Source organism: Trichosurus vulpecula, chromosome 9, assembly GCF_011100635.1.
Source record: "Trichosurus vulpecula isolate mTriVul1 chromosome 9, mTriVul1.pri, whole genome shotgun sequence".
Taxonomy (NCBI): Eukaryota; Metazoa; Chordata; class Mammalia; order Diprotodontia; family Phalangeridae; genus Trichosurus; species Trichosurus vulpecula.
The window spans coordinates 150,897,020-150,917,192 of record NC_050581.1 but is presented as its reverse complement, the minus strand read 5'-3'; the positions used below and the strand labels follow the sequence as shown (position 1 = coordinate 150,917,192).

Here is a 20,173-nt window from a genome sequence, read left to right as displayed (position 1 = left end):
GTGATGTGCTAGACAATCAGGAAGTGAGTGTCAGTAATATGCCAATGAACACCACAAGTTTGAGTGTAGGGTCAACTAGTGAGTAACCCTAACATAAAGAGAGATCATTTGACAAAAGATGATAATCCGGAAATCTTACAACTAAAACCAAGTTAGGGCTTTGTAGAAATAAGAAATAAGAGCCTACAAGATCACTACTTTGAAGCTACTGACACAATGCCCATGTTTATATACATCTTAGATGAATATATTTTAATACAACTAATTTTATCTTTTCATCTAAATATCACTTTAAAAACACAAGTGTAAATGTTGAAAACTAAAAATAAATAAAAAATTTTTAAAAATATAAACACAAGAAGTAAAAAAATGTTTTCATTTAGTTCTTCTTGTTAGACTTTCCTATCAACCAAATTCAGCACCAAGAATTTTAAATAATAGGGCAGACTGGAAGAAAAGCCCTCTTGAACAAAAGAGACATATAGACACATATGTACACATGAACAATGCCATTTTCATGGTCTAAGACAAGGATTTCCAGCTTCTTATTTGAGGTAGTATCCTTTTCAAATCTACTCAAAAGAACATAAATGTCATGGGGTGAAAGCTCGACAGGCACCTAAGGAACACATATGTGATCACTGTGTGACTACAAATGTCAGTAACAATCAATTCTCATCCAGAAAAGAAAATCATTTGGGGAGTCCTGTTCCTGCTGATATCCACACTATTTAGTTATGTGAATGCCTCCATCTTGGAGAGGTGTCTGCTGATTTATGTTAAGGTATTCTTTTAAACCCAATGCTACACTACCTCCAAAAGTGTCCTACTGAGCACGTGTATGTGCCATTGTTTTATTTAAGTGACTCATGTTAAGAATCTACTGGTGGTTAGGTGCCTGCTCCACACATATCTGCTGCTCTCAGAATGCTAGATGGCTGACATGACTTTTCCCTGACACCAGAGTCAGTGTCCAACATTATATGACTCTGGCCCTCACTTTTACAATATTGTTATTGATATGCCTGAAGCTCAGACCTGTTCATTACAAAGGCCTAGTAAGTCCCGTAAACACCCACTATAGTGATTTTCCAGGACACTGTTTACCTCTCCCATTATAGTATTCGATACAGTTTAAAAAAAGGAGGACCCTTACAAGAGCTGTCTGATATTACTCCAATCCACACACATAGTGGGGACCTTAGTGCTACAGTGCTCATGAAACTTGTAGCCACATGTCTGACATCGAAATCCATTCAGCAGGAACTTCTGACAAATATCACAGAAGGCAAGCTTCAGGAAAGTTTTTCGAGCCTAGGAGATGAAGAAGATGGGGGATAAAACATTGCATGCCACGTCAATTAGTAAATTTTTAGAAGTCAGATGACTGATTTCTATGTACTGCACCCTTCCCCCACCCCCTAAAGCTAAAGGATCAAGAATATAGGAAATCTATAACAAGAATTTTTTAAAGATTTTTTTTCTGAACAGCCCTGCATTATAAGCTATATTATAAACACAGCTTCTGATTCAACAGACCAAGTACTATTAGAATGTGAAATTCCCAACTTATGAATTTAAATTATGCAAAAACATACTACAAGGATAAAACGAAAAGCAACTTACAAAATTGTGTGTTGTGAGGGGAACATGATCCAGGAAATCTACTTGAAGTTCTTCTCCCACCAAAGAGGCAGCATCAGTATTCCAATCTAAGCGTGTTTTCTTCCTAAAAGGAATTTTAAAATGTATCAAAATAAAATTACATTATCCATACTAGGGACTATATATGCATGCCTGATATTGATGAAAATGTTGTCATTTTGAAACAGAAAATTCATTTTGCCACTATGGGAAGAGCTTATAGTCCTATGCTAATGATTTCTAATTTGCCATGTCACAAAGCTCATATGTGCCAAAGGTGGGATCTAAAACCAAGTCTTAATAACTCCAAGGACAAGCCCTTAACCTCTAGTCTATATCATACTTCCTACTCACTAGCTGACTTTAAATCAACCAGTCTAATTCTCTGAATTAGGGGGCACAAAGGGGTTCCAGAGTGCAGAGCTGGGTCTACAATTAGGAAAGCTGGAGTTCCAATCTAGTTGTGTGACCTTGGGTAAGTTACTTAACCTCTGTTTGGCTCAGTTTCTTCAACCATAAAATGGAGATAACAGCACCTACTTCTCAGGGTTGTTCTGAGGATCAAATGAGAAAATATCTGTAAAGTACTTAACACAGTGCCAAGTGCTTTTATGATGCTTCTCTTCCCTCCCTCACTCCCAGCTAGCTGCTTATCCCAAATCTAATGGCAAAGAGAGATACAAGGCAAAGTTATTTCCAATTTATGCTGGAAGGTAAGACCTGCCCTAGAAAGGGCCTGATGTCACCCTACATTTTTAACTTTCTTCACACAAACTCTATTCAGCCCTAGAAGAGCTTAGGTTTCTGGGGTATCCTACAGACTGCGAATAACTCAGCATGACTTGGACCTCCTGAGGTCCTACCTGTCAGTGCTGTTATTAGTCCTCACTGGGTCTTGACAGGGCGATGAGGGGAGGAGAAGCCTCTACTGACTTCACTACATCCCCATTACCTAAGGGAAATATGCCTTAAAGGTGGAAAGAAGTTTAGAATTAGTACAAGGAAGTACTATTTACAGAGTGTGTGGTAAACTGAGAGAATTTTTTGTCCCCATGTGGTAGAAAAAAAACTTTTAAAAAATTGAGCTAAATTTCCAGGAGATAGGATCACACAGAAAACAGAGTTTCAAATAAACCTCTAGTTCTGAGGTTAGCCCTCAAGGCCCTTTAAAATAGCCTTTGGTGTCTCTATGAAAGACAGACCAGTGAACTGGATGGATGACATGTCCAACACCAAGTGCCAATCTTTGACTTTTCAAAACCATACATACGCTCGGTGGCCCATCCACAAAGAGTATGGAGACCAGTCTAAGCACACAGACAGGTAACAAACCAGAAAATGCTGACATCTTTTTGAAGGGCAACACAATTACTGGGAAGGCCTGAAGGAGTCCTCAGATGTCTACCACATCAATGTTTCCTTGCAGAAGAGGTAAAAGGCTTTGGACTAAAGAAAGGTGAGGATATGGACACAAAAGTGAGCAGCCCTGCAGCCCAAGGTCACTTCGGTTAGTCATAACTAACAAGGCATCCTGGGTTTTCAGTACAGTGAGGGTGACACAGGTTCACTTCCCAATCACTGCTGTCATTCAAGAGAATGGCTCAGTTGTGGAAACGAGAAACTTTATGGGTGAAAATACATCTGTATGTATATTTTTTTCCTTCTTTTTTGGTTTCGTTTCTCCTTCCTCATGATTCATTCCATTGGTTATAATTCTTCATTACAATTGGACTATTATGTAAATAAGTTCAATGTGAAGGTATATGTAGAGCCTACATTGGATTACATGATCTTGGGGGGTTGGAGGCAGGAGTGGGAGGGAGAGAAAATTTGGAAACCAAAAACTTGTGGAACCAAGTGTTATAAACTAAAAATAAAAAACAAATTTGTTTTTAAAAAAAGAAAGAAAAATACGAATTAAAAAAAAAAAAAGAAAATACATCTATAGAGGTACAGAGGGCCAAGGGTGCCTTGTACTGTTTGTCAAGCCCAAAAAGATTAGTTAAATTTTGAAGGAAGTGACACGGAATTTATATCAAACTGAGCTGCCTTGACTCAATACACCATGAAAGCAAAACACAAGGATTGTTAGAAAACAGGATGGACTTTGGATGGCATCTGTGTTTCTGAGAGAGGTGCAGTGTATCAGATCTGGCAGAAGAATAACTTTGAAAAATTGTAGAAATGCCAAAGGCAGTGTCCTCAGGATTCAACACCTCTTGAAATGTTATAATAAAATTCATTTGGGAGTTTTCCTTTTTGCAAAATCTGTTGCCACTCTGATATATGATAAAATTTTACATAAAAATGTGTTGAACTAAGCTAATGGTACAATTATGCAGGTGACCTTCTTTTAAACCAAGCCCAAATTCTGGGAGGTCCTTCTACCAAGTTGGAAAGGCTTTGAATATTTATCTTTTAACAGACAGTATTATTAAGTTCAGAATGCCTTCCTGTCAGAAGGTTGCCATCTATTTCTGAACCACAATAAAAAATAATTACTGTGGGGAAAAATTAAGTCCCACAGATGGATATGTTAAGAAGACTCAACAAAATTCAATCTCACAAAGACTATCATGTGTTTTTCAAGATAATGTCCTTGTAATAATCCCATAATTGCAAGCCTTTGCTTTCCTTTTAATTGCTTATGGACTCATATTGATCTGTAATCTCACCCACGTGGGCACTCCTTCCAGTGATGCAGCTCATAACCCAGTTATGCCTGCCCTTCCTATACAACTCTGGTCTATGTCCACATAGAAATGAGCCAAAAAGAGTCCATACAACATGCTGAGTGACTCCCCTTCATTTTCCATAGATGACAGCAAAGCAGATGGGCTAGGCTGGCTCTCAGATTCTTTTTCTTTCTTTGTACATGCATCAAGAAGTTGGAGCGGTAAGAAGGGCCAAGATTTTTTCTATACCATTTGTATCCATGGTATATTCTACATCATATTGTATTCTTTCCACCTTCAAGGTGGAAACTATGTTCTTTCAGACATTTTCAGTGTTGGTCCCTGAATGCTCTCTCAGCAAGGCTCTCTTCTGGGTTTACTTGATCTGGTCCAGCTGCCTTTTCCAGCTTTATTTTCTGTGGTGCTAAAGAATTTCCCCCTCCTCAAGCAGCAATCTAAAGATGGCAGCTCCATTGTCCATTTTTTTTTCCCTTTTTATCCATATACTTCATTGTTACATGACCTACATTTCTCATTATATTATTCTCCCCTCCAGAAAGCAAGCCCTTATAACAAACAAGAGAAAAAAAATATCTCTTATCTCTTCTTGGGGGTTATGCTTGTTCTTTGTAATTTCACAACATTTTTTTTTAATTTTTTGTTCTATGGTGGTGAATCTTCCTGTTTCCATGGTCCATTGTTTCCCTGGCTCTACTTCACTTTCCCTAAATTCATATAAGTCTTTCCATGATTCCCTGTATTCATCACGGTAAATCATTCTATTACAATCATGTGCCATCCCCTAATCATTCTAGCCATCCACCAATCAACTGTCATCTATTGTGCTCCAGTTTGTTCCTACTACAAAAACTATCAAGACAAAATATTTTGATGTATATGAGACCTTTCTTTTAATAATTACCTCCCTAGCATATATGCTTAAATGGGCCCAAATATCCTAAACAGTAAAAGTTATAAAAACTAGATCATCATTGTACCATTTCTCTCGTTTGTTGTGGGTCCTTCCAGTTATATACTTCAGTGTTCTTGGGATGACAACTACTCATCTCTCATCAAGCTTTCTTTGAACTTGTTTTACCTCCACTGCCCTTCTGTTTTATACGGCAATACTGTACTCCTAATCAACTATTCTTTTACACAAGATTTTACATGTATAATTTTATAGTCTAATCTGGTATTGCCCTCAGCTACCATAACCAACTGCCTGGCAAGGAGAGTCACTGTTGGCAGGCTTTGAATAAGGGCAGATACTGTTCTTCAGTGAGGTAAATATTCACTGACTACAGAAAGAATTGCTGTTATTTGTGACTGGGAAGTACTTTTTGGTCATAGCAGCTGCCTTGCTTATGTGTTTGAAGATTCTTACCCTTTCTGTTCATGGAGAAGTCTAAAAACTGCACAACATTCTGGCTGGAGGCCTCTCACTTTAAGAGCTTTCATAAGGCAATCATGCAAGGTCATTCCATTTCGAACATTAACCTATAAACAAATAGGTGGTTTTAGAATAGAATACAATGCCTTATTTTTAAAATTATGTATTTAACATCAAAATTAAATATACATTCATAATTATTTATAGTTTAGAAGGATTTCCATGTACAATATGTCTATAAAAGTTTGGTGATGATCCTGTATCCCTTCCTAGCAATGTTTCATCTTTAAAGATAGGTGATTTCATTTGGAAAGATGAGATGATTTCAAATTTCATTTGAAACTGACCAATGTCGTTAATCTAATCAACCGTGTGAGTCAATCTAGTTCACAAGTAAGATTGAGTTTTTTAACATAAGAATTCAGGTTTTGATCTATTCTCATTGTATAACCTAAACATAGATGAGAAATCTGCTTTCCATCAGTTCTAGCTCCCATGGTTGTCTCCTCACCCATTACTCACACCATTACTGTTTAGATCATCTGTTCTTGATCATGTATTATTCTATTTTATTCTCTATCAGTTCCTTGAGGGCAGGAAATATAACTTAATACTTTTCTTGCTCTCTGAACGATACCTATGTATAAAATCCTAACAACATTATCTTGACCTATATTACATGACTTTTGTGGGAAAGCATTTGATAAACTTTAAAGTCCAAAAGAGATGTTGTAATTATCAGCAGTGTGATCTAACAGAGTCCTGACTCCAAATTCAAAAACCCTAGATTTGAATCCTGGCTTAGTCCCATGCCCCCATGTGACCTTTTTTCAATTAAGACTATGATAACAATAGTTGACATTTATAAGCATTTTTAACATTTATAAAACACTTTAAATACATTGTCTCATTTTGTCTAAGCCTCATAATGCTGAAAAGTAAAGTTACCGGGTTTCAGCTTCCCCATCTATAAAATGAAAGAGCTGGACTACACTATCTGTGAGATTCCCGATCGAAATCCTACGGTTATAACGTAAACAAGGGAATGCTTTGGCTTGGGCAGGTGGACTATGCATCATTATAGGCAAGGCAACAGCACTAGAAAAAGAGAAGGATGGAACCTAGTGGGAATATAAAAGGGAGGGCAAAGAGATAACAAGAAGAGACAAGAAGGAAGGTGATGCTGCAGGAGGAGGAGGAGGGCGCTCAGCTATGCCAACTCCCTTATTGTACAGAGGAGGAAAACCTGAGGCTTAGATAGGAAGTCAATTTGTTCCAGGTCATATAGGTAGTTAAGTTGGAGTAATATAATAACTTCAAATTTGGATGAAAACATTTACCTTCTGCATAACCAAATCACATCTCAAAGTTTGGTACTAGCTACTCTACACTTACCACAGTCCTCTGCTTGTTTGGCAAGAAAACTCGAATGGTATTACTTGTTTTGGAGGAATCTGTAAGTTTGCCATCATCAGATGCCCGGCGCTGATAGCCAAACTGCTGGACAAGAGTAGGAGAAATACAGCCAGAGCCATCAAAGACTGAATCTTTGAATCCAAAACCATTACTGATAGTCTTCCAAGCTCCCTGAAAATGCTCCATTGATGCAATTTAAACAGCAGTTAAGCCTGGTAAAGAAAGACAGAAACAAGATAATTGTAATTCTGAAATAATCTGTTAAAATAGCAAAAATGAAACAAATATCAAGGCCCAAGGTCACACAGTGAATTTGGTTAAGTTAGAACCAGAACCCAAAGCTCTAGTTTCTCTGCCCAGAGTTCTTGCTAATATATCATGGTATTCTATGATGGCAATACCACTTTACATTGGTGTAGCACTTTTTAACACATATTTATTACTTTGGAATAAAGTTATCTATTAGTTATCAACAGAGGCAACTAGGTGGTAGAGTGGATATAGTGTCAGGCCTGGAGTCAGAAGTCTCATCTTCATGAGTTCAAATCTGGCCTCAGAAACTTAACTAGCTGTGTGACCTTGGGCAAGTCACTTCACCCTGTTTGCCTCAGTTTCCTCATGTATAAAAGAGCTAGAGAAGGAAATGGAAAACCACTCCAGGATCTTTGCCAACAAAACCACAAACAGGGTCACAAAGAATCAGACATGACTCAAACAGCTAAAAAACAACAAAAAGTTATCAACACTCATCTGCTAATCTCAGAGAGCTATTCCCCTAATGATAATAACTGATAATCTTCCTGTTAACGCCTTAACATGAGTATTAATTGCTTCCCACCTTCAGCATATATATTACAGACTGCAAACTCCTAGTCACCTGGTATTCTCCTCTGCAGACTGATGAACTCAGAACAGCTAGGGAAATGAGTTTTAATCTTTCCCCTGACCCTTAAAAGGGAACAGTTTGGTATAGTACAGTCACAGGACTAGGGTTCAAATTCTCCCTTTAACACTATATAGGTGACCTTTCGAAAGCTACAACCTCCCTGGGTCTCAGTTTCTCCATCTGTAAAACAAGGAAAGGGAATGGACCAGCCTGTGAGGTCTGTCCCTTCTGGCTCTAGATCTATGTACATTATATACTTTTCAATGAGAATTCATCTTTTCCATCACCAGATGCATGAATGTCCCTTCCTTTGGCTAGGTATGGTTTTCCCTAATGATCTCTTAATGTCATTACAATTATTTATTTTGGATTCTAATATACATGGGGTCTAAAAACTATTACAAAAAATATGATGGTCTTAGGTAAAGTAAGTGTACATAATAAAGTAGAATTATCTCAGTAGACCAATGTGGAAGGTACAGAGAACTCACCAGCCAACTTGTGTTTTGAAAGAGACATATACAGAAGGTGTAAACAATGGAAATAAGTGAGTAGTATTCTCTTAAAATGTATTCATTCTGGGATGTAAAAGGCAGAGATAAGTATATTAAAAATGCTTTATTTTAACTTACTCAGCAAAATAGCTTAATTATCATAATGAGGCTCCTTTATACCACTGCACTATCAAGACTACAACACTATGACAATAATTGCAAAGTTATTTAAACCCAGGAAATATAACAGTACTAGATGTGGAGCGCTGATATTAAAGATTTTTTTTTAAGTGCTGGGAGTTAAAAAATATCATCAGGCACATTACAATGTAGCAAATAAAATTCTTCATAAAGTTCAACATAGGCCCTTCCCCCAAAAGCCTTACAACACAAGGTAGAAAATGATGAAGTCAATAAGAGGGGTCTGACATGGCATAAAAGATTCAAAGGAAAGGATGCCCTTCAGCTAGGCAAAGAGAAAGATCAGGTAAGAGAAGATACCCACAAGCTCAGCTTAAAGGCAAAGTGTATAGGGGAAGTGGGGGGCCAGGAGGAGAAGGGAACCATTTCCAGGCACTGTTGACACTATGTATGAAGGATGAGATAAAGGAGCAGCAAAGAGTAGTTCAGTTTGGCTGCAGAACAAAGTCACCAAAGTATGTTCCATGAAATAAGGCTAGAAGGGTAAGTTTTAGCTAAGAAGTTCACATTTATTCTGCAGGCCACTGAAGATTTTTCAGCAGAGAAAGATTTTGTCAGCAGTGTTAAGGATAGAATGAAATGTTGAGAACTTGGAGGCTAAGAGACCCAATTGGGACAAACATAAGTTTCAGGGCTAGAACGAACCTCAGTGAGGGCATCCAGTCTAATTCTCTCACTTAACAAATGAGAAATGAGGCTCAGAGAGTTAAGTAGCAGTGTGAGCATTTGAACATAAGTCCAATGTTTTTACCAACACAACATCATCTCCACTGTTGTTACAATTGGTCCAGTAAAAGATAATGAGGTCTTAAACCAAGGTGACAGGATAGAGACGTAAGAGAAATTGCTGGGGAGAACTGCTGGGACATGAAGGGGAAAGGTGAGAAGAGAGAGGGATAACGAAGGTTTTTAAGAGTGGGTGTTTGCCTGGCATATAGTGGTCACTTTGTAAATGTTTGACTGATTGGGAGAATGATGGTACCATTAAAGTAAATAGCAAACTCAGAAGGAAAGAGAGATGAATTCTGCTTTGGATCTGGTGAACTGGAGATGCTAGTACACCATCCAGAGAAGTGGGAACTGTGTTATAAGAACACAGGTGGGAGACAGGATCAGAGAAACAGATTTAGGAGTCATACAAATAAAAGTGATAACAGATGTCATCAGAATAAATGAAACCATAAAGACAGAGAATACGGGAAGAACAGAGAAAAAGTAAGACAAGATGAGAACAGTGGTCAACATTTCTTTTGTGTCATGCACCCCTTTGGTAGTCTAGTGAAGTCTATGGAAACCTTTCTCAAATATTTGTTTACAATATTCAAATTTGAAGGAAATGCTAAATTTCAGTTAGAGAGCTGTTCAAATAAAGATGTACATTTTTCCCAACCAAGTTCATAAAGCTCCTAAAATGTATCCAGAGAGGATCCACAGCCCTTGGATTAAGAACTCCTGGATTAGGACAATGAATATACTTAAAAGGCGAGAAGAAAAATAACCAGGAACGAAGAAATCAATTGAACAACAAGCACTGATTGTCTATATGCAGGGTACTGTGCTAGATAGTACAGATATGAAGACCAAAAAAAAAAAAAAACCCCTGACAACCACAATTCTACCCTCAGAAAGTTTACAGTCTGTAGCGGTAGACTACTACCCAGCTAGCTAGCATTTATACAGGATTTTAAGGCTGGCAAAATGTTTCATGACTATTATCTCCTTCTAACCTCACATCCACCCTAGAAGATAGATGCTATTTATTTCCCTATTTACAAATGAAGAAACTGAGGAAGACAGAGATAAAGTGCTTTGCCCATGGTCACGCAGCTAGTAAGTGTCTGGGGCCACAAGTGAACTCAGGTTTTCCTGACTCCAAGTCCAAAGCTCTATCCACTATGCCAGCTAACAGACTACATATTGTTTTTTGTTAGAGAGGAAATGATGAGGAAGAAGCCCAAAGTGTAGTATATAGTCTTTCTAGAGAAACAGGATGATAGTTTGAAGGTTGAAGCAGGTTCCAAGGATGGCAGCATTTTTTTATTTCACGGAGAAGGAAGAGAATCTAAATTTATTTATAGGCAGAGAATAAAGTACCAGGAGAAAGAGATGACTGAACTTGAAAGAGGTCCCAGAAGGATGATAAAAGAATAGCCAATCTAGCTACATTATTTTCATTTGCTAGAGATATAAACAATGTTTTAAAAAAGAAAATATCAATAATATATATTTTTTTTAAAAATAAGAAGGGAATAGAAACTGGACAATTTTGTTACTAGCTGGTTAAATTTAATATAAATTTTTTTAAAAAAACTATGTAACAGAAGTTCAAATTTCCTATACTATCCTATTTGTTGTCTGTTAAACGTGTGTTGATGTCTATTGAGTTCATAATATAAAACAACTGAAAACAGAGTGGACTACCCACCAAATGGAGACTGGCTAACAAATTGTACTATATTATTGTAATAGAATATTACCATGCACTAAGAAATAACAAATATGAAAAAATCAGAGAAATGTGAGACTTAGATGAACTGCTATTGAATGAAATAAGCCAAAGAAGAAAACAGTATCTACAACTAAAATAATATAAAGGAAAAGAACAAAAGGGAAGCAGCACTCTGAATAACTGCAAAGAGAAATCCCGGTCCCAGGCACCAGGGTATGAAAGAGGACACTCTCCTTATCCCCCCTACTCCTTTCTCCTGGCAGAGGTTTGTGCAATTACAGAAGAAGAATGCTTCATGCTCTGTCACGTTGGTTCTTTTTGTCTTAACAAGGACAAAAGTTTTTCAATTAAGTGACTGTGATGTACGAATAAAAGGCAACAAGTAAAAAGTCCATTAAATGATGTTTCTCCTCGATGTTTTCCAGCTGTGGCCATGGGCAAGAATTTAGCCTCTTTGGGTTTTAGTTTAACTTTTGTAAAATAATCTTGGTTGGTCTTCTTGACCTAAGATTCTAAGGCTCTATTACAATGACAATTTGGGCAAGATGTAAGGTTTTTTCACTCCAAAGCTGTGCCAGAACTGCCACTGAAAAATTATGCAAGGTACTTTAGAAAAGATTTTTGGCTCCAATTATTTTTAACAGCTATGTACAATTATCTAGTATTTCTGCTGGTGACCTGGGAAGGGTGACCTAGCTCTGCTACATGAGGTGCGCTTGAATAAGAGAAAACTAATACTCTACATAATTCAAAGAGAAGATTCTAAAGGAAAAAAAAAAGTAACAAATCAAAGCTACTAAAAAGGACATGCATTACATGCAATTACTCAATTTTTGGTTTTTTTCACTTGCCTCTCATGCCCTACCATCTAACTTTGACTTTTGAAACTACTGACTTTATGAGACATTTTATTAAAATCAACTGAAATTTTCTTTTTGTGAGCAAAATATGAATAAAGTCTTTAAAATGAACATATATGAGCATATGGCATTTTTTCAACACTGACTAATGCTAAGTTATTTAGTCACAAAACTAACCTTTTAAAACAAAAGGGAAAAGTCTAACCATTAATCTTAATAAAAGAACACATGCTTGCAAAGCTTACCCCCACTCTTCCGAAAAGACATCAAACAGCTGAAGAAACACTATATTTGCAGTATCACCTCCTAACCCTAATTGATATTACATGGTACATGATCACTGCCAAGGAAATCTTATATAGCTAGACCACGATCATCATCATCATCATCTGAAGGATACCAAGAAAAGGAGGAATTCAAACCAAACGAAATACTGTTTTAGCTCAAAACAAGTTTTGATGTGGTTTGCCAATTTAAGAAAACATGTAAGTTTGGTTTCCAATCTATTCAGCTGAACTGGAAGAGACACTGTTTATAACAGAATGTATACTGAACACTGAGGACTGTATCATGGTCTTGGTTCAAATAACAAAAAGCATCTTCACCACCAGAGCTGACAGAGCTCTATGTAAGCATCTTAAAGCCTGTAAAATAGTTTCTATATATTATCTCACTGTAGCCTTACAACAGTACCATTTTATAGGTGAAGAAACTGAGGCACAGAGAGGGTCAGTGATTTACCTTTGATCCCTCAAGTTCCTAAGGACTGAAGGACCCACGCAAACCTAGATCTCTCAACTATAAGGCTGGCATGCTTTCCACTAGACCAAGCTGCCTCTAATTCACTTAATAATAACCTTGGACAGCTCCCAAACTCTCCGGGAGGTAGTGGGGAAGGATGGGACACGCAGGTGATTTAAAAGAAAAAGATATCAATAAAAGTGTATTTTAATGTTCCAAATCACTAATGATTAGAGAAATCAAATTAAAGCAACTCACATTCGAACTCACACCTAGCAAATTAGCAAAGGTGTCAAGAAAGGAAAACAAGTGTCAAAATGACAAAAGAGGTAAACTTGTGCAGTGCTGATGGAGCTGTGAACTGGTATGCTCCAACTATTCTGGAAAGCGATTTGAAATTACGCTCACAAAATTACTAAAATGAACAAGCCCTCTAACCCAGCATTACCACCTCTAGGCCTATCCCCCAAAGAGATCAAAGAGGAAAAGGATCCATATGTACAAAACTATTCTTTATTATTACTATTATTATTATTATTATTCATTATTTTTAGGTTTCAGCATTGATTTCCACAAGATTTTGAATTACAAATATTCTCCCCATTTCTATCCTCCCCCTACTCCAAGATGGCATATATTCTGATTGCCTCATTCCCCAGTCAGCCCTCCCTTCTGTCACCCCACTACCTCCCATCCCCTTGTCCCTTACTTTCTTGTAGCGCAAGACAGATTTCTATGCCCCATTGCCCATATATCTTATTTCCCAGTTGCAAGCAAAAACAATTTTTTTTCAAACATCTGCTTTTAAAACTTTGAGTTCCAAATTCTCTCTCCTCTTCCCTCCCCACCCACCCTCCCTAAGAAGGCAAGCAATTCAACATAGATCACATGTGTATCATTATGCAAAATCCTTCCACAATACTCATGTTGTAAAAGACTAACTATATTTTGCTCCCTCCTATCCAGTCCCCCTTTATTCAATTTTTTCCCTTGACCCTGTCCCTTTACAAAAGTGTTTGCTTTTGATTACCTCCTCCCCCTATCTGCCTTCCCTTATATCATCCCCCCTTTTTTATCCCCTCTCTCCTTCTTTCCTGTGGAGTAAAATACCCAATTGAGTGTGTATGTTATTCCCTCAAGTCAAATCCAATGAGAGCAAGATTCACTCATTCCCCCTTACCTGCCCCCTCTTCCCTTCCAACAAACTGCTTTTTCTTGGTACTTTTATGCGAGATAATTTACCCCATTCTATCTCTCCCTTTCTCCCTCTTTCAATGTTCCTCTCTCATCCCTTATTTTATTTTTTTAGATATCATCCCTTCATATTCAACTCACCCTGTGCCTTATGTCTATATATACACATATATACATATATATATATATGTATGTATGTATATATGTATATTCCCTTCAGCTACCCTAATATTGAGGCCTCATGAATTACACACATCATCTTTCCATGTAGGAATGTAAACGAAACAGTTCAACTTCAGTAAGTCCCTTATGATTTCTCTTTCTTGTTTACCTTTTCATGCTTCTCTTGATTCTTGCATTTGAAAGTCAGATTTCCTATTCAGCTCTGATCTTTTCACTAAGAAGCTTGAAAGTCCCCTATTTTATTGAAAATTCATATTTTGCCTTGGAGCATTATACTCGGTTTTGCTGGGTATATGATTCTTGGTTTTAATCCTAGCTCCATTGACCTCTGGAATATCATATTCCAAGCCCTTCAATCCCTTAATGTGGAAGCTGCTAGATCTTGTATTATACTGATTGTGTTTCCACAATACTCAAGTTGTTTCTTTCTGGCTACTTGCAGTAGTTTCTCCTTGATCTGGGAGCTCTGGAATTTGGCAACAATATTCCTAGGAGTTTTCTTTTGGGGATCTTTTTCAGGAGGTGATTGGTGGATTCTTTCAATTTCTATTTTACCCTCTGTCTCTAGAATATCAGGGCAGTTCTCCTTGATAATTTCTTGAAAGATGATATCTAGGCTCTCCTTCCATTTTTTCATTCCTTTGGTTCTGTTTTATAAATCCTGATTTCTCATAAAATCACTAGCTTCCACTTGCTCCAATCTAATTTTTAAGGTGGTATTTTCTTCAGTGGTCTTCTGGACCTCCTTTTCCATTTGGCTAATTCTGCCTTTCAAGGCATTCTTCTCCTCATTGGCTTTTTGGAGCTCTTTTGCCATTTGAGTTAGTCTGTTTTTTAAGGTGTTGTTTTCTTCAGTATTTTGGGGGGGGTCTCCTTTAGCAAGTCATTGACTTGTTTTTCAAGGTTTTCTCACATTACTCTCATTTCTCTTCCCAATTTTTTCTCTACTTTTCTTACTTGCTTTTCCAAATCCTCTTCCATGGCCCGAGACCAATTCATATTTTTCTTGATGTAGACTTTTTGACTTTGTTGACTTCTTCTGGCTGTATGTTTTGGTCTTCTTTGTCACCAAAAAAAAGATTCCAAAGCCTGAGTTTGAATCTGAGACCGTTTTCACTGCATGTTCCTGTTCCCAGCCAACTACTTGACCCTTGAGCTTTTTGTCAGGGTACGACTACTTGTAGAGTAGAGAGTACTTTGTCCCAAGCTTGAGGGGCCTTGTGCTGCTGTTTTCAGAGCTAATTACACAGCAAGCTCTGTCACACCAGTGCTCCTTCTCCCCCAAGAACCACCAACCAGGATTGTGGCCCAGGTCCAGGCAGGGCAAAGCAGGCTTTGCACTCCGGCAGCTAGGTGGCGCAGTGAGTGGAGCACTGGCCCTGGATGAAGGACCTGAGTTCAAATGCAGCCTCAGACACTTGACACACTTACTAGCTGTGTGACCTTGGGCAAGTCACTTAACTCCAATTGTCCTGCCTTCCCCCCTCAAAAAAAAAAAAAGGACTAACTCTGAAAGATTTTAAAATGCTGATATTGTATTGACAATATCCAAGGAACCAAGGATCAAAAATGTCACCTTCCACCTGAGAGAGATGATAGACTAAACATACAGGACTCACATATTCTTGGATATGACTACTAGCATCATACATTTTGCTTGATGACACATATTTGTTACAAAGGTTTTTTTTTTTGTTTTGGAGGGCTGGGGAAAGGAGGGTACGAAGTGGGAGTAAGAGAAACTAAAAGTGTGTGGACTGAAAAAATTAATTTTAACGATGTATTTTAAAATAAAAACCTCTCTAGATTCCAGTTTTATCTCTAAAATGGGGCTAGCCTAGATGAACTTGGGTCTTCCTACTCCAACAGTCCACAATTTTATGAATTTTATATATAAGACTGGCACAAAAATTCTTTTGAAAGATTTAACACAGTATATCAAACAGATTTCAAATATGTGTTATCTAAGGAAGAAAATGAGAACAAGGAAAATAAAACTAATTAAACAAAATCATGGTATGGCAGGTAAGAGAAAAAATTAACTTAGCTACAAAATTTTGAAAGTAAAAAGCGTTAGGAGCCAAGACAGCAGAAGAGTAGGAAGCAGTGCAGGAAGCTCTCCTCCAAAGAGAACCAGGAAATACAGCCAGTCAAACCCTGATGGGGAAATACAAGAAAAAGTTACACTGACTAAGTTTTCTAGCCTCGGTTAGCATAAGAAGACAAACTGTGTCTTCCTTTTCATTGACAAAAATCTTTTTTAAATTTTAAACTCTTGCTTCATCTCTTCTAGGAATTCTGTGTATTGCTGTGCGGTTTTAGTTAAGAGATGTGTTGGACTCATTCTCATTTGCAAAGGTCTGTGGTGGAGCAGGCCCGCCTAGGCAGAGGCGAAGAGGGGTCCCAGATCCATCCGTATCAGGTTTCTCCCAGACCTATATGGGATACCAAGATGAGGCCAGCTGTGAACTGGCAGCTTGGCTACCCACTACTTAGTTCTAGGTCACAGGTCTAAGAGGAACTGACAAGGAGATCCACCCCTCCATCCCAGCAGTTTCAGGTAGGGGAATCTCAGAAGGGTAACAAGGGAAGAGTAAGTTTAGAAGCAAGCAACAGCAATCTGATTCAAACCCCAGCAGCAGAGCAGGACATCACTTCTAACCTCCAGCCCCATCTGAAGCTTGCAATCTCAGCACAAAGTGTAGCCTGCAGCTCTGGCACTCGGAATCAGCACAGCTTCCCAGCTGGCTGACAATGGCTGCGCCCAGTTGTGGTCTACTGTTGCTCAGACATAAACCCAGGTCAGGAATTTGCATGGCTCTGACCAGAAGGGCAGCAATCAGACTTTGTCCAGGATCAAACCACTCTGGGAGCAATGGGATTATTGCATGTCCTGAACCTCAGCCTTCCTTGAGATCCTGAAATACATGACACTCAAGACTCAAAGCAGTGACAGGACCAGTTGAGACCTTCCCAACAGAAGTGCACAGAGCCCTGCCCTAACATCAAGTCCAGGCTCTAACATCATCAAGCCTAAAATCAGTAAGAAGTGCACTGGAAGAATGAGCAAACAAAGAAAGAATTCCATTATAAAAAGCAGTTATGGCAGTAGAGATGCTCAAGATACAAATCCAGAAGAAGAGATTAAGTCCAAAACATCCACAACTAAAATCTCAAAGAAAAACACAGCTTGGACACAAATTCAACTAGAATTCTTAGAAGAGAGGAAGCAAGACTTTTAAAAAGTTTAAATTTTTTTTTTCAACAAAATGGAAAAGCAAGAGAAAAAATGGAAAGGAAATGAGCACTACAGAAGAAAGAACTGGAAAGAGAATTAACAGCTCGGCACAAGAGGTGCAAAACCTTGCCCAAGCAACATAACCCCCTAAACATAAGAACAGAGCAAAGAGAAGCCAATGACTCCACGAGACAAGAAATACTAAAATAAAGTCAAAAGACTGAAAAAATAGAAGAAAATCTAAACGATTTCATAGCAAAAACAATGGCCTGGAAAACACAGTGAGGAGAAAAAAAAATATAAGACTCATCGGACTACCTGAACACCATGACCAAAACAAGAGCCTAGACACCATATTTTAAGAAATCTTAAAAGAAAACTACATAGATCTATTGGAACCAAAGGACAATGTAGAAACAGAAGAAATATACCAGTCACCTCTTTTTTAAAAAATCTCAAAATGAAAACTCCCAAGACCATTATAGCCAAAATTTAGAGCTTCCAAGTCAAAGAAAAATATATATATCATAAGCAATCAGAAAGAAAAAACCCAAGTACCACAGTCAAAATCACATATGATTCTTCAATCACCACTACAAAAGAGTAGGGTGTTTGGAATATCATATTCTAGAAGGCAAAGAATATAGGCTCACAGCCAAGAATTACTTACCCAGGAAAACTCAATATGAATCCTCCTGGGGGGAGGGGGGAACACAAATTAGGGGAGAAGGGGGTGTGCATACAACAACCCAGACTTTCAATGAAATAAAGGACTTCTGATGAAAAGACCAGAGTTGTGTAGAGGAGTTAAAAGAAACATAAAAAGGTTAAAAAGTTAAGAGAAACATAAAAAGGCAAACATGAACTAAAAATGATAAAAGACTAAATAAACATGGACAAATTGGTTATATTCAAATATGAGGAACCCTACAAACCCTATCATTGTTAGGAGTCACAGAGGGCATCTAGTTAGCCAGAATTCCTGGGAGTGGTTTAAGATCCTGATAAAAGAATAGAAAGGGAGAGGAAAAGAAATTCACTAAGAGGAGAAAGAAAAGGTAGGTTGGGGGAAGTTATTTAACATTAACAGGGTTCGCAAGCAGGCATCTACATAAAAGAAGAGGGGATAGGCAAGTGACTGATACTTGAACTTCCACTCTCATCTGAACTGGTCAAAGAAGCAAAGAATACCCACACAGGTACATCAAGTAGGTACAAAAATATATTTCACTCAACAAGGAAAGGAGAGAAGGAAAAATTAGAGGGAGAGAACAATAAGGGAACAATTAGTCCAAAAAACCCAAGCCTTAAGGATATAAGAAAATATTTATAACTTATTTTGAGGTAGCAAAATATGGGAATCTGAGGGGGTGCCCATCAGCTGGGAATTGGCTAAACAAGTAATGGTACATAAATTGTCTTATAAAGAAATGATGAAGGGGATGGATCAGAGAAACCTGGGAAGATTACTATGAACTAATGCAGAGTGAAGTAAACAGAACCAGGAGGACAATTTATACAAAGATAACAGTATGGTTAAGAGAAACAACTTTGAGAGAATTAGGAATTCTGATCAGTTTAATGATCAACCATGACTCCAGAAAACTAATGATGAAATATGCTACCCAACTCCTGATAGAGGGGTGAAGGACTCAAAGGGCAGAATGAGAAATATATTCTGAACATGGCCAATGTGGAAGTCTGTTTTGCTTGACCGTACGTGTTTGATAAAAAGGTTTTTTTTTTCCTTCATTCTCTGGGGCAGGGGGAGGAGAGAGAAGGCAGATTTTTGTTGATTAAAAAATATATACCTAGATAGATATAGCTATATATCTTTATACAGAAATATACATATGTACATATATAATTTTATTTTAAAGAAAGTAAAAAACTTTTTTTAGCCTAATTATATCTATGGTGTCCACTGATATGCCTCTTGACTAAGGATAAGATTACTAGAACTGTTTGGTATACATTTTAGTCCATGTGCTTAATTATAGCAACACTTAATTTAGTATTGTGAAGGAAGCAAAGTATTCAAGAAGAAAATTCTGGATAGCTAAACTTACCATTTTTTTTTAAATCATTCTGGTCGGAAATCACAATATAAAATGTTGCATACTTCCTCTGCTATAAGCAGATAGTAGTAGAAATAATTTAAGATTTTCTTAATTACTCAAGGACCTCAAGCCAAATGAAATATTGGTCACTACAGAGAACACTGATATGTTGTGCTCCAATTATTGTACTCTGCTACAAAACTTAGCAATACTTTCAGAACTGATAAGTTATATAAGATTGTTTGCCTCTTCACAAAATGACACCAAGTTCTTGTTAACTTTTACATCTGAATTTTATATTTTTCAGTCTCTTCTGTCATTTGTCACTCTCTGCTTCTGTCAATGGCTAATTCTGAAAGCCTCACACCCCCTTCAGCACAATGCAGAAGAAAGAACCCTGAACTGAGAGTCAAGAGTAGGAAGCCTCCTGCCACTTAGTGTTAGTGGGAACCCAGGCAAGTCTCATAAAAATCCTTCCATTCTTACATTTTTCATTTGCCTGTGAGCATAGGGTTGTTGCTACAATCAAATAAGATATTTTGTGTGACAATGTTTTAAAAATGCAAAAGCATGCAAATGGAAGATATTATTAATACACTATGAATACTGCAGTTTCTAATTTGCGGTTGGCTAGAAAACCAATTTTTCAATGTAGGATTAAATAGGCCCCATACTCTCAGATGAGTAAAGAGCTCTGTTCTTTAGCAATACTACTTTGAAAGATGTGTGGAGGATGGAC

The 20,173-nt window shown here is 37.6% G+C and overlaps 1 protein-coding gene across 2 annotated transcripts in view; it reads right to left on the bottom strand.

The window, feature by feature from the left end:
* The window catches only part of RAF1 (Raf-1 proto-oncogene, serine/threonine kinase), a 72,311-nt gene that overhangs the window by 22,592 nt on the left and 29,546 nt on the right, over window positions 1-20,173 (bottom strand). For both annotated transcript variants that reach the window (XM_036738750.1, XM_036738752.1), the window contains exons 2-5: window positions 7,108-7,340; window positions 5,707-5,819; window positions 1,627-1,729; window positions 1,157-1,314 (exon numbers count right to left, since the gene is read on the bottom strand). In XM_036738750.1, the coding sequence (XP_036594645.1) occupies window positions 1,157-1,314; window positions 1,627-1,729; window positions 5,707-5,819; window positions 7,108-7,314 (581 nt within the window). In that variant the 5' untranslated portion in view covers window positions 7,315-7,340. The remainder of the gene's footprint in view (window positions 1-1,156; window positions 1,315-1,626; window positions 1,730-5,706; window positions 5,820-7,107; window positions 7,341-20,173) is intronic.